The 14,910-nt window shown below is 42.0% G+C and overlaps 1 protein-coding gene across 1 annotated transcript; it reads left to right on the top strand.

Moving 5' to 3' along the window:
• The first annotated feature begins 10,054 nt into the window (after positions 1–10,054).
• On the top strand, positions 10,055–12,529 carry LOC119649120. The gene is made up of 5 exons (XM_038051121.1): positions 10,055–10,188; positions 10,247–10,391; positions 11,390–11,667; positions 11,776–11,915; positions 11,975–12,529. The coding sequence occupies exons 1-5, from the start codon at positions 10,174–10,176 to the stop codon at positions 12,120–12,122; spliced, it is 726 nt and encodes a 241-aa protein (XP_037907049.1). The 5' UTR covers positions 10,055–10,173; the 3' UTR covers positions 12,123–12,529.
• The last annotated feature ends 2,381 nt before the right edge of the window (positions 12,530–14,910 follow it).

The following is a 14,910-nucleotide window of genomic DNA, read 5'->3' as shown; positions in this document are numbered from 1 at the left end:
TCCAAGTTTATTTATTTTCTAATTTTAGTGTCTTCTGTTCACTCTTTAGTGGAGTGTAGAGTATCCACACAGTTTCCGATGAAACTGTGCTTCAGTTTAACTATCATCACCCTAACCGCTGTGCAAGTGATAAGCGCATAGCAGCATTAAATTGAATTTCAAATGTGACAATCTCCGATCGGCTCATACGCTAAAGCTAAAGAACTTTCTTTGTTCGTTTTTTACTCGTACAAAGCTAAAAATTCAAAATATTTTTCGGATATTTCCAAGCTTGTAGATGGTCATCGTTACATGTTACATGTTTAAACTGACATAAACATTCTCATTATTATTATTACGCAAACAAAATCCAGCTTCAGTGCATAAGATTACAAAAGATGCAAACTCCTAAGAGCAGCTTTGTAATCTTTGTTTAAAAGATTGGAAATGCAAAATGTAAATGCAAAACAGCCACTGTAAGTTTTCAGTTTATAAACATAATGGAGTATTGGATAAAATATAATTTTTGGGGCACAGATTTTTAGCCCTCACGCTCCTATGTTTCACCCAGTATCAGAAGTGAGATCAGTATCGAAAAGAACTAATCGAGCATTTAATACCATACATGACTATATTCTGTAAAAAGAACAATTTAAAAGTTTTTCACAACGCTGATCCGTAGACCATAATGGCTATGCCAAGGATACCTAGAACATAAAACCACTATGGAAGACGAAAGAAGAAGTAAACTTACGCCGCTACTCAGGGTCCGTGCCCCTACCCTGAGTAGCGGCGCATATGCGAGTGAGAAAGCGGGCTCCCGTTTGCCAATATTCCCCGTCCGCAGGACCTCGCTGGTGGACAACGTGACCATTGCGACATCAATCCTACAAGTGATTTATAGTTGAAAAAGAAGGTGTTCAAGCGATTTACCATCTTGCAGAGAGCACCAGTACTAAAGCCGAAGAAAGATGAGTTGATCGCTAGATGACCAAAACTCTAACAGCACCTACTTCATTTCTTCAAGAGGGACGACTGCAGGAGGTTCGAGGAGTAGCACCCCATTCAGGAGAAACTCGCTGCTCCGAGATATCCGTCAATCCCAAGCAAGATAAAAAATAAAGCGGAGGGACAGACAATGAACACTAAATGTAAAGGCCCTTATGAAAGAAGTAATTTAGTTGGGATTCACGGGGAACAGAGCCTTGATCTGAAGGAATTACCTTTCATCCCGAGTTTATCAAGAACAAGCAAAATATGCACTAAGCCATATAGGATATGGTAAGGGCTAACAGAGTCCTTTATAATAGATCTCAGAAGGAGGAAAGAAATTCTAAGAAGAGGCCGAAACCTACATACTGGCAGTTCCGAAAAGTGGAACTATAATTTCAGAAGGGAGAAAGCATATAGCCAATGCAGGAGCGCGGTTGAATCAATGTTACCAACAAAAAAGCGTATGTGTCTCCGATTCGACTGACAGCGAAGTGGCGGAAGTAATAGCGGAGAAGCAAATGCAAGGGAGTGCAACCTATTACATGCTTTTGAGTAGTTGGATATAATTCTAGCTAACGAAGATAACATAAACACCTTTCGGAAGGCAAGTGCTCCGCAATTGTCTCTTTGCCAGCCCCGCACCAGTACGTGGTATATCCTGCGTAGCCCCCAATGCAATTGTCGCCTCTCCTTAAAGTGTGGCCTATCCACTGCCACCTTTGCTTTCCGATCGCAGACCGTGCGAGTGTAAGAACTGTGTGTCGACCAAGTTTTTTGTTTCAGATAGTATCAGGCTAGCGTACACCGATGATACAAAGATGATAGGCAGGTCTTCACGAAGGCTTGGAGCTTTTGAGTACTTACTGTGAACTACTTCCATATAGCAACACTGAAAGGACACTAGCACAGAACAGTGTCAACTTGGTCTTGGCGTTGAGACAACTCAGGAAATATCTCATAGTCCATTGAATTCCTCCATGTTATGCGGACAAGGCAGCATGAAGAAGATGAGGCAACCATACATATATCGGCGAGAGCTACACCTACAGCGATCATCAGGAAAACCGAAGTTGCGAAATCACAACAGGAGCCTTGGGTTGGAAGAATAACACAACGACGAACCCGGGAACGCCAAGGAAATAACGATTTGCGCATTTTCTCATGGAACGTGCGCTCCCTGTTCAGAGATAGAGCTGTCAAGCAACTACCCGATACCCTGTCCCAATATGGGGCTGCTATAACAGAGTTACAGGAGATGCGTTGGACAGGGACCGGTTTTCTGGAGAAGAGTCACTACAGCATATATTATAGTGGCAGCAGGTTTCTTAGTCAGCCAAAAAAAGAAACTTGCTGTTATCGGTTTTGAAAAGATAAGCGAAAGGCTATGCACTCTGCGTTTGTGAGGCAAGTTTAGAAATATAAACCTCGTAAACGTTCACGCCCCTACGGAGAAGACTGCAGAGTCGGAGAAAGATACCTTCTACGAGGCAGTAGAACGAACCCTCGAAGCCTGTCCCAGATATGATATCAAAATCATACTTGGGGATTTTAACAGCCAAGTAAGGACACGGAGCCCGTATTCAAGCGATACGTTGGCTCCCATAGCTTACATGAAAATACAAATGATGGGCTGCGGATTATTCAATTATTCAAATTCAGTGTCACACGAAATGGTTGTTGGAAGTACCTGGTTTGCGCGGAAAGCGGTGCGCATATACATGGGCCTCTCCAGACGAGACCACTTTCAACCAAATTGACCACGTGTTGATTGAACGCCGCCACCTCTCAGCCTTAACGAATGTCAGAGCATATCGAGGGGCCAACATAGACTCGGACCACTATCTCGTTGGCATGGTGCTCCGAGCTCGAATTACGACACCACCTATAATCCCCTCTGACAATCAGGTGAGAGTAAATACTGAAGCCATCCACAACACAGCCCTCCGCGACACCAATAAGAGGAAAACAACCGCCTAAAGAACGTTATCATAAATACGGTCGATTATATCTTCTTTGAACTATAATATATGTGGTGCCACAGAGCAGAGCAAGAGCATGCTTGAAGATATCAGGCTAGTCGGCAAAAATGTTAGATGAACAGACGGTACACTACAGTACACTTTAGGAGGCAATGTGGTCAGCATTACGCTCGCCCGAAATTATTACCCCGATTTGACTTAGGTACTCATTCACAGCTGAGTCGACTAGTATGCGACGTCAAACCACGATACAAATTTCACTGCCACCAGTGATATTCAAACCGCGACCTTCCATACAACGACAGCCTTGTGCTCTAACCACTCAGCTTTCCGGGCAATAATAAAGCAGGTCTGCAGGTCTGCAGGTCAGCATGTGACCTGTACATGCCTAGGAGATGCTCGTTTTCTACTAGAAGACCCAAATACTGGTGGAATAGCTAACTGCATGCGGTTCAGATTGCAATAGGTAGGATTGATCAGGGCCTTTAAGCTAGAAGCCTAAAAACCCTTCAAGCTCGCCATTCAGCAGAGCAAAAGAAATTCCTTAAAGATCTCTGCTCAGAAACGGACAAAAACGATTGGGGGAGCGCCTATAGCATTGCAATGGATCGATTGAGAGGCTGTTCGTCCCCACAGATCATGTGCTCTTCCTGTTGTTAGCGAATCTGTATACGGGTTGCTAGACGATTCAGGTAGAAAAATATCGTGTATATCTTATGAAATTCCCAATTCACGTTTTTTCATTAGTGTATTGCTGAAAATTCTATACATTAATAATGTATTTCCAAACTTGAACTGCGCCGCTTATATGAGTTCGCTTTTTATGATGATAACGTTGCACATGTCTTAGAGTGCAAAAAATTCACGTGAAAGGCTAAATGTTGACCTTGTGCAACCTTTCTACTAATAGTTGGATTTCTTTCAAACTTTTCAAAATTGGCTATCATATTATTACTTGTAATGATAACTTGACCTCGAGGCGGGTTTTCAGGTAAATTTCTAAAATATGCTAATATACCACTGTTAAAATTATTTATCTTATCGGAATGGGATGTATTTTGAAGTGTAGACTTTATATTGATGCAACACTGTGATTTTTCGTTTGGATAGGTTGTTACCCCATATGGCCATGTTTCGTTAAAAAAAAATATTGTTATCGCCTTTCGCATATATGAGGAGCTCCCAATTAAACTCAACACAAATTGATGGAATCGTTGGACATGTGGCGGTTCACGAACGACATATTCTCCCCAAATTTCGTAACGATAGCTCCAACCATTTCGGCGTTAATTTCGTATGACAGACGGGCAAACAGGTACACTGAAGGGCAAACAGACGTCGAATTGAAATTTATTTTTTTCAAGAATTGCAACTTACGCCCTATTTTTTTTGGACCACGGACCCCTCGTTTAGGGCTTAGCACCCTGCCTTTTGGTCGTTTACCATCGACTTCGATGTTCAGATCAATCTTGGCAAGTGAATTCTCGTTAGCACGAATTGCGTGACCATACCATCGAATACGCCTCTCTCGCAACCTTTCCACGATTGGTGCAACCCCATAACGATCGTCGATATCCTCATTTCGGATGTGATCGAAAGGTGTGAGTGTGACGCAAGACGCCGTTCATTGTCTTTTATAGTCGGCCAACACTCAGAATCATAGAGAGCGACAGGACAGACGACATTGGGTTAAATTTTCGATTTGAGACGTTCGTTGATTACATCACAAAGAACACCAGTTGTGGAACGCTATTTAATCCAGGTTGCGTTAATGCGTGAAGTAATTTCATAAAGCAGTTCTCCCGAGGTATTTGAATCTCTCAGTTCTGGGCAGATCACTGCCGCTGACAGTGATTGTGCCTGTTTCTTGGGGATCGGTCTTCAAAAATTCAGTTTTATCTATATTTTGAGACCGTGTTGCATGAGGCGATTATTCTATTTTTGGATAAGTTGATCGAGATCATTTTTGTTATCAGATGCTAGGAAAACATCATTTGCATAAAGCAGTGTGTAGGGCGCTGGACGTTGGATATCCCGTGTGACGGTGTCCATAACAAGAACAAAGAGGAGTCCTGAGAGTGCACTTCCTTGATGAATACCGACAGAGATACAAAGCGGTTTTGATACACCCACCATATTTCGAACTTTACTTTTCGGATCGTGCTAAAGCATTTGAACCCAGCGTACGAGTTCTTCTGGCACTAAGTGTTGTCGTAAAGCATACCAGATGAGTTCGTGTGGTACACGGTCAAACGCTTTCTCTAGATCCAGAAATGCAATGTAAAGAGAGCGATGCTTCTCACGGTGTTTTTCCATGAGTAACCGCGCAGCATGTATTGGGTCAGTAATTCCACAGTTTTTGACAAATCCGGTTTGATTCACGGTTATTTCAACGGTTTCATGAATACGGTTGTCAACAATGCATTCAAAAATCTTCATGGTATGGGAAAGTAACCGGATCGGACGGTAATTTGAACATTCTCCTGGACGACCTTTCTTTTGCCATATTGGAATTGTGGTACTTTCTTGCCAGTTAGATGGTGTTCTATCTTTCTGAATAACCCGATTAAAGAATTTACTGAGCCACAGTGTTGGATCCCAGCTTTCCGCTTTCCAGAGCTCAGATGCGATGTCGTCAGGTCCTGTGGCTTTCCCCGATTTAATTCGTTTTATTGTCTCCTCGAATTCAATTGCACTGATAGTTAAGTCCTTGAGGGTTCTTAAGACACGGATTGATTTTGGGACCGCAATCAGAGCCCCGCTGAGACAAGCAACAACGGTACTAGTCTATGCCAAGTGCATGGCTTAACATTCATACTGGTGGATGCAAACATGCTTAAATCTCTGCCGAACTAAGGAGTACGGCACCTGTGTTGAAACGCACACCACGACGAAGTTCGAAGGTCTCTTCTCACTTGAGCATAACCACAACCTCCATGAAACTCCCACTAGGGGGCCTACCGCAAAAAACCGAGCTCTACTCACATATAAAGGGAGTTCACCTGAAGTATGAGAGTCCAGGAGCTATCCCGGTTCCCATGGTACCAGTATACCCCTGGTAAGGTTTCGTGACCAATTTGCCACTTCAGAAGAGTCCCCGTGCAGACTCGGGTCTGATCGCCCTGATTAGGCCTTTGGAGCATTCGCCTACTGCATCATGGCGGGCAAGCCAAAGTGAGTACAGTGTCTCCCGGTACCACCACTATGGAGGTTCTTCTCGGCCACTTGGTTTTAGTTTGGCCGACAGGGTTGCCGCCCCGTCTTCCTCACCGCTACCTGTGAGCACCAGTTGCACTGACAGGTGGAACTGGTCCAAATGTCGGCAATGATTGTGGAAATGGAGGATGAGCAAATTCTTCAGTTGAAATCTGCTCGAAGTATTCTCGCCATCTATCCGTTGTGGCTCGACGGTTGGTAAGCAAAGTACCGTTCTTGTCATTAATGCAACAGAAGTGTTCGATATCCTGTGTACGTTCGTTACGGCTTTTAGCAAGTCGATACAGATCTCTCTTGCCATCCCGAGTGTCCAGTTTATCGTAAAGATTTTTGTAATGGTTCACTCGGGTGACAGCTACCGCTTTCTTTGCTTCACGGTTGGCATTCTTATAAATTTGCCAATTAGCAAGCGTTTTATCGTCGAGAAATTTGTGGTAGAGGCGTTTCTTTTCACGGACCTTCATTTCAAATCATCATTCCAAAGCCAAGTACCTCGGTTGATGTACCGCTTACCCGGCTTGGTGACCCCGAGGGTTGCAGAGACCGCTTTGTGAATCGTGTTTTACATTTAGTTCCATGATTCTTCCACATTCGTAATGGCCGGCAATCGTATGAGTGAGATCATTTCTTCTTTCTTCTCACCAAATCGCCACCATTTAACGGCCGATGTTGAGGTGCGATGGTCGCATAGGGAACGGCTTTCCAATCAGTGGCAGTGGCAAAATGTCGGCGTCTTAGGAGAATATAGTCGATTTACGTTTTACTGCTTCCACTATAAAATGTAGGAATCATTTGTTGAACCATGTATTCATAAGTACAAGATCATGGGTGTCCGCAAAATCAATTATACGCTCGCCACCCTCATTGCACGTTCCGAACGCCTTTCCCCCATGGCACCTGTTACCGTCTGCCTGTTCACCCAGATGACCGTTAAGGTCGCCGGCAATGATAATAGAGTCTTCAGGAAGCACGTGACAAGTCTTTTCATCGAGAAGTTGCCAGAAGTCATCTTTCTCCGCGTCAGGTCGACCTGTGCGGTGAAGAAGTGAAAAATGCGATCAGCTGATATAATGGTGAGCTTCATCAGCCGATCATCAAATCGTTCGACTTCTTTAATGGCATCACGGAAACCCTCTGAGATGACTATGCCAACACCATATTGAGTGCGTAGATTACCAAAATGGAGAAGTTTACAGCCATTTTCACCGCGTTCGCGTTCAATGTCACAGCTTTTGACACCAGACCATCGGGTTTCTTGCAGAGCACAGATATCAACGCGACAGTCAGCTCTGCCTCCTTCATGCGCTCCTTAAATCTGGTAGTTACCAATCTTTTTGTTTCAAATCAAATTTTGTTATGGCCTCTTTTACAGGCGTACTTGGAAACAGAGCTTTGACGTCAAATGACACTAGGCATTCATTATCCGCCAAAGCCCCCACTGCACTCAATCAATTCTTTCGAATTTTTGACGGATTGATTTCCGTTAATAGACCCCAATTTTTTTGGAATTCCTCGACCAACCATTTTGCAATGTTGCAGGGACGCGACATTGTACTCTTACAATATGCATTAATGTGCAAAACTTCGAAGGTTATAGACACTGTCACATGGAATAGCCAATGACCTACGGCCTATACACTGCCTTATGCAGATAGTGTTTTTCTAGTGTTTAATAGTAAAAGTGATCTTGAGCAATTTCGCCTCATGCAACACAGTCTCAGATTGAATCTGAATAAAAGTGAATTTTTGACGAGCGATCCTCATGAAACAGGCACAATCACTGTCAGCCGCAGTGGCCTGCGCTAAACTGAGCGATTTAAATATCTCAGGTCAATGCTATAAACCAATGAACAACTGCGTTATGAAATTGCTTCACCTAATGTCTTGCCTCCTATCGCCTTCTATGGTTCTGAGTATTGGCCGAGTATAAAAGATAATGAAAGGGGTCTTGCAGTAATGGAGACGAAGATGTTACCTTGCAGAAAGTACTGTCTAGTGTGCCTAGAATATCTTTCCATGTTACGGAATTAAAGGCATTTGTGACGTTAAGCGTTACGAGGAACACCACCACTCGGGCTCGACGGCCGTACGCCTCCGTTTGATGAACCGCATCGACGAATTGCAAGACATAATGAACTGTGGATCTCATAGAAAGTGGTCGGTATGAAGATGGCTGTTCAGAGTCGCCTTCCTCTTTGCTGAATAATGGAAGTCTTGCCACCTTCCAACGAGAAGGACAAATGCTCTTTTGCAGGCAAGCGTTAGACACCTTGAGCTATAGGTCTGGACAATGTTGGAGCAATTTGTATACCCATGCCGGGATACTATGGGTTACTGGCGCTTTCTTGTTTTTCATAGAGAGGACTGCCTTAACTAAATTTATTATACTGAAAATCGGACAGTCCTTAGCGTTCTCCGTGCTGCGTGTTATCACCCCAGGGGGCAGGGAATAGTGCCCTTACAATGGGGTGAATTTACTCACCCAAATTTTTTGGTTTACCGCTTTGTAACCGAGTTCCCACGGGTCCCTATTCACCTTGTCGACCAGGTCCTGCCAGCAGCCAGGATCTGGCTCATGCTTATTGCGCAGCGGACTCTCCTTTTGGCTGATCTTTACCCTGTCATTATGGTATATGCTTGATTCCGGTCGTTTAGACCTTGTGTCAAGCGGCGGATTTTGTGACACTCCTTCTGGAGGTCTGCAATTTTCACCGTCCACCAATACATAGAAGACTTGCCACATTTCGATGCCCTCCTGGGCATGGAAGCTGCGCCGGCCAAGAGTTTCAGCGAACCTCCCGGCGTTCACCTTCGCGACGTTCCGCGCGGAGAAAGAGCGCCGGGTGGCGCACACCGAGAATTTATGTCAACCGATTCAAAGGCCATGTATTGACGGTCGCTTGCCGAGAAGACTTGCAAAACTGGCCGCAAGTCTACCAGCGACGAAAAAAATTCCGACGTGAGTCTGGGTGAACCATGCCCTATTCTAGTGTCCTGGCATAGAAGTCAACGCCGACTAGAAGCTACCCCTCTATGTCCAAGATAGCGTCCTCCAGAACTACAAGCCCGCGTCGAAAGTCTGACATCGTCTCATTTGGTGTTAAGTAGACACTGGAAAACGTTACCCCTAAACACCAAATCCAGACAAAGCCATCTCTTCGCCTTGGGCAACAACCCTTCCATGTCCCGAATCCAGATGTCAGCACTGCCTGATATGTCGGGGTACCATAAAGCTGGATCTTTCGCTACTATTTACTGAAGAGCACTAGGTTTGCTTTGATCTTCGCAGCGAACTGTGCTAGCAATTTGTGAGCGATTGGGCTCAGATGCTTGTTAATCTGTAGGATGCGAGTCATGTTAACCGCGTCCTAGCTCTGAAGACTGGACAACGCCCCGAGTGGATATTGTCATGTCATTTGTTTCGTTAAAAAGTGGTGGTGGGGTCTCTTAGTCCGAATTGAATAACATAATACAAAAAATTTAATCTTTTTATTGTTAATTTTTAATAAAGGAATTTGTAATTAACGTTTCTAATGCTTTATGTATCTACATTCTTTCTCATATGTATGTATATAAGATATATATCATACATAACATACCCTGCATTGCCTAGGAGAAGAGTTGCTTGTCATTTTGGAGGTAAAGTAATTAGCTTATTTAAAAAATGATGCTATCATTTACACTGCATTATAACCAACAGTTTATTGTCCATTATCTTTATTTATCTCTAGTTCAATGCTAAATAAATTTCTTCAACTTCAACATAATTCTCTTAATATGTGCCTAATCTCTCCTGAAAGGTGCAAAAATTTCGGGGCCAAAATTGAAGATTGGTGTATTTAATTTAAGCCATAATCACCCGCAAATATGCAAATATTTGTGACAAGATTAGATATACGATACATCCTTGTGGGGTTCTTATAAAAACCTGTTCACAGTTAATTTTCTTTCAGAACTTGCATTCTTCGTTTCTTTGAAAGATTTCTACTAGGGTGACGGCTTAGAAATGCAGTTAGTTAATGTGTGTGTTCTAGTTGCTGGTTGTTCAAACTATTTCACTAAAATGTCCTCCGTTTCAGATCCCAACTTCCTCATTGCTATTGTTAGTATTCGGAATCTTCCAGGGAGATGTTTTGGTGAAGGCTGTTAACGAATTCTGTGGCGTTCTTGGAACTCTTTCAGGAGTCATATGCGTTACGGAAACTGAATACAAGCTGTCTCTCGGTGAGTGTCCTTTAAAATCAAATTTTAATGCGAAAACAATCTTTTTAATTCACCTATAAATCTATAACGCCAAACTAAAACTAACTTTTGAGCTACCTTAATAGTTTAAGACATAGATTAGTTTTAACTAACTTATTACTGACAGAGAAAGTTAAAAAACTATGTAGTTCGTCTTGGAGGAAAAGTCGAATAAAAACTCCACTCCTTGGCATTTAGATTAAAAAGGGCAGGCGGTGGGAAGGAAAGGGGAATTAGGTTAAGACGGGGAGCATGCGGGAAGAGTTCGGGAAATTGCTGTGGATTTGGAAAGAGAGGTAAGTAGAGTTGAACTGAAGATAAACACCAACAAAACGAAGCTTCTCAGTCGGGTCATCGCTCTCTCTCTCTATCTGCATTAAGGTGCAGAACATCGAAGGCGCCGATCAATATGTATATCTAGGAAGCGTAGTTTCTACAACAGTGGCACTGAACTGGATGTCGCCTGACGTATTAATAGCACTAGATCCTGCCCTACCCTGTCTAAAAGTTGAAAACGCAGTTATCTCAATAATAAGATCACCTTGAGACTGTTCTGATCTATATGGGAGTAGCACAGGCAAAGTAAACTCCACTGTTACCCAGAAGCTCTGAACTTTCTCAAAATTTGTCTGCGTCGTGTCATGGGAGTGCGCTGGCCTTACACTATCTCAAACAAAGAACTTGGTTCGGGGCACAGGCCTGGCACATGAATCCACTCTCATTAGAAGACGGAAGTGGCAATGGATAGGTCACACTTTAAGGAAGGGCGACAATTGCATTGCTGGCTACGCCATGCAATGTAATCCCAAGATGGCCGTTGAGTGAGTTGCCCAAGGGCACATGACGTATAACAGGAGCGGGGGAATGCGAGCATCTCGGGAAGTCGTGTGGGGAGCTAAAGCGTGTTGAAATGATTGATAGAATCTACGTCTATAGAATCAATCATTCGTTACTTACATTGTTGTATTTCTCCGTTTTAGGGGATTCGGAAGTTTACGCCTGCCCAATAACAATGGTTTGTGCAAACCATCCTGAAATTTGTGTGAGAAATGGAGACCCGGATTGCATGCTCAGCAAAACTTGTGCACTATGTCATAATGGTTCCGATTCAACTTGCATTGCCGAAAAAAATTACGTAAAGTGTGTGGATGGCCAACTTGGTACTTCAATTCAGTACTGCCCAGCTTCAAAGCCATATTGCAGTATGCGGTATAATAATAGTGGAGCTATCAATGCAGTTTGCACCAATCTGGTCCAGGTGGGTTTATTCCCTTAAAATTTGCTTAGGCCTATGAATACGCGTGGCCGTACACTTTACGCCGTATGTTCATTTCCCAAGGCATGTAACTCATTTGAACTTTCGTAGCAAATCGCCTGTGATGGTAGTCAGGGCACCACCCCTACACCAGAGCCGCCAACAGAGCCTTCCGTTCCAGAACCACCAGAAAATCAGGAGTGTGCTAACATAGGAAAGTTCCCGGATAAGACGGATACATCCTGTAGGGGGTAATATTAGAGTTTATTCAGGACATTGTTCCACTTTTACTAATTTTCCGTATTCATAGATATTACTATTGCTATCCTGACGAAAACGCAAATGGGAAGCAGATAATTAGCAAAATGGATTTCCTATGTCCCATTAAAACATTTTATAACGCGGTTACTGAGAAATGTGTAAAACAGCCGGCTAATTTTAAATGTGAAAATGTATAAATAAAATTGACTCGATTAATAGTTTTATATCATACATCAAATGTTTTTAGCACTTTTTATTTCAATGCAACCATAGATGTCAACTCTGGAAACTCATTAATAACATACTATACATAACTTCATGCAATTATCGTTTATCTTGTTGGCATCTACATTGCGTTATTTTCTAATTTACTCAAATTTAATTAGAAACGCAAATTTTAAGAAGAAAGTAGGCTGTGTTTATAATAAATTTAATTATTGAGGGGGTCATCCCGTGTGAAGGCCGTTTTTTTTGCTTTTATGAGATTTTTTTTTGTGAAGAACTGCAAAAAGATACAAGTACGAATTTTCACCATTTATTAATTAATATCTTGAGTAGGTTTAGTAATCTTTCCAGCTAGATAGCATAGTTCGTTATTGAAATACAGAGCAATTTATACACCCATATCCAAAAAAAGGTGTTTTTCTGCTGCCACGCAAGAAGGGGCTGCGATCATTTTAACAAAAAAAAGTAAACGGCATTTTAACGTACAGACTTAACTACAGTCCGCGAAATAGGATTATTAAAAAATATGAAAAGCTACATTTTTGGCGGCGGTTTAAACTTTTTTTTGTGAATTGGTGTTTTTTTAAGGCTTCATTATTGAATAAAAAAAAACTAATGAATGAATCGCAATTATCCTAGTTTGCGGGCCGTAGAAATATTTTCTGAATAAGTTGTTAAAATTTCATAGATTTTCATTGGATAGATTTTGAGGTATGGTGGCAGCCGATTTTCAATATCCAGTTTCGATAAAAACTCATTTAAAAAGTTGAATGTGATTTTTAGCCATAAAATCTTAACTAATCATTAATCTGCTATACCTAGTTCATAGACCTTAGGTTTTTTCAAGGAACACATTTACAGCCCTGGCTTCAATTCTTGTCCTTTTAGTGAAGTCATTCGAACGTCATTGGGACCGATAAATACGCGCTTTATTACCACGATCGACATAAATTTGGCATGTGACTTATTACGTATTTAACGCTATACTTTCTGAACGACTCCGAATATCAAAAAATCACCTTTCCCATATATTCTTTACTATATCTAGATACAATTGACGCAAAAAAAAATTGATCCCGCGAATCCGACAAACGGGATGACCCCCCTAAATTTTCAAATTGCAGAAGTCTGTAGGATGACGATTCTTTCAGTTACCTGAATTTCCTCTGCGATCAATTTTTCTGGGCCATTATGTTAGGGGGACTTTTCTCTCTGGCTGTGTTTACTGGCGCAATTTTTAATTTGTGCCGCTACTTTTCGAGTTTTTAAATCTTTGCAGAGGTTACAGTTACAGCAATACCGGGGAGTTTCGTGAATATATCTCACAATCTTGGACTGAGCGATATTGACTATAACCAGCCAATATGAGAAAAAAACACGGTTAAGTCCCACTCATACCCCTGAGGGAGATACTTTCGGAAGGCTTTCTTCAACGAAGAATCTGTGCGCAGTTTGTTTATGGAAAATGTTCTCAAATTCGCAAAAGCCTCCAGGCGAAAGGCCGAATAGATGATTTTTGGAATAGGTCGAATGGGTCTAACTAGAGACCTGAACGTTTAAAGAATCGACCGTGCACTTTAAAACCCACTTTGAAATTTCTTTTTCAGAATTGTCAATGTTGAAGTTAACTGTCAGACATCCAGTCAGCAAAATAATGAGAATTGAAAAAATATTTTTATTGTACGCTCAAAGGATGAATTAAATGGTAATAAAAATTAGCAAGATAAGTTTTAGTAAAGGGACTGAAAAAAAAGTTCGAGAAATGGAATTTATTTTGCCTACAAATGTACATAGAGTAGTATCACAACGCGTTATTCTAGTGTTAATTAAATTTAAATTTTTAATGTTTTTGTTTTGAAATCTGGACAGTGCCAAAAAATCGTAATCGTCTAGGCCTGCCTTAATAACGAACTCCAGACATCCCGGTTTTGCGCCGAGGTCCACCAATTCAATATCCCTAAAGGCTAAGTTTTACGTATGCCTAATCCCTCTTTGCCTAGGTTTAGAATGCAACCCAAGGTACATAAAAATGGGAACGAAACACGGGAAATTATCGCGGACACTAATTCCTCTAATATTGCAAAATAACTGTCACCGCTATCGGTGACTATCGTAGCAAATATGCCGTAAAAAACAGCTTCCAGGTAGTCGAGAAGTTGAAGGATACCAAAATCAGACAACATGAAATCCTATTTTGATGTGAAAGCACTGTTTCCGAGTATACACGTCAAACAGGTCCTACACAACTCCGAAATGTGGCTCAACAAACACCGTACCTCAACGAAGGAAAAGAGGGAGAATCGAGAATATACAAAGCTAGCGTCTATATGTATGAATGAAAACTATTTCACCTTCTGGAATGAATACTATTATATAAAACCACCGCAGGTACGGCAATGGGTAACCCACTTTCCCGTCTACTAAGCGAAGTGTTTATGGCAGGTCTAGAAGCACTAATGGAACAGCGTGGGACAATGCCTACTTTTTGGGTTAGATATGTAGATGATGTACTAGCCATCTTGGACAAATCACTGTTGAATGGATTGCTAGAAAAAATCAACCAGCTCCATTAATATATTACATTACTATGGAGACTGAACCAATGGGGGAAATACCCTTCCTGGACATCAAAATCATTAGAAACGGGAAAGACCTCGGGTTCGATATATTCAAGAAGCCCATAACCATCCAACGAGTCATTCCTAGCAGCACTTTCCATTCATACCAGCACAAATTTGCGGTCTTTCACAGCATGGTATA

Source organism: Hermetia illucens, chromosome 2 (genome assembly GCF_905115235.1).
Source record: "Hermetia illucens chromosome 2, iHerIll2.2.curated.20191125, whole genome shotgun sequence".
NCBI classification, from domain to species: Eukaryota; Metazoa; Arthropoda; class Insecta; order Diptera; family Stratiomyidae; genus Hermetia; species Hermetia illucens.
This window is presented reverse-complemented; position numbering and strand designations above follow the sequence as displayed.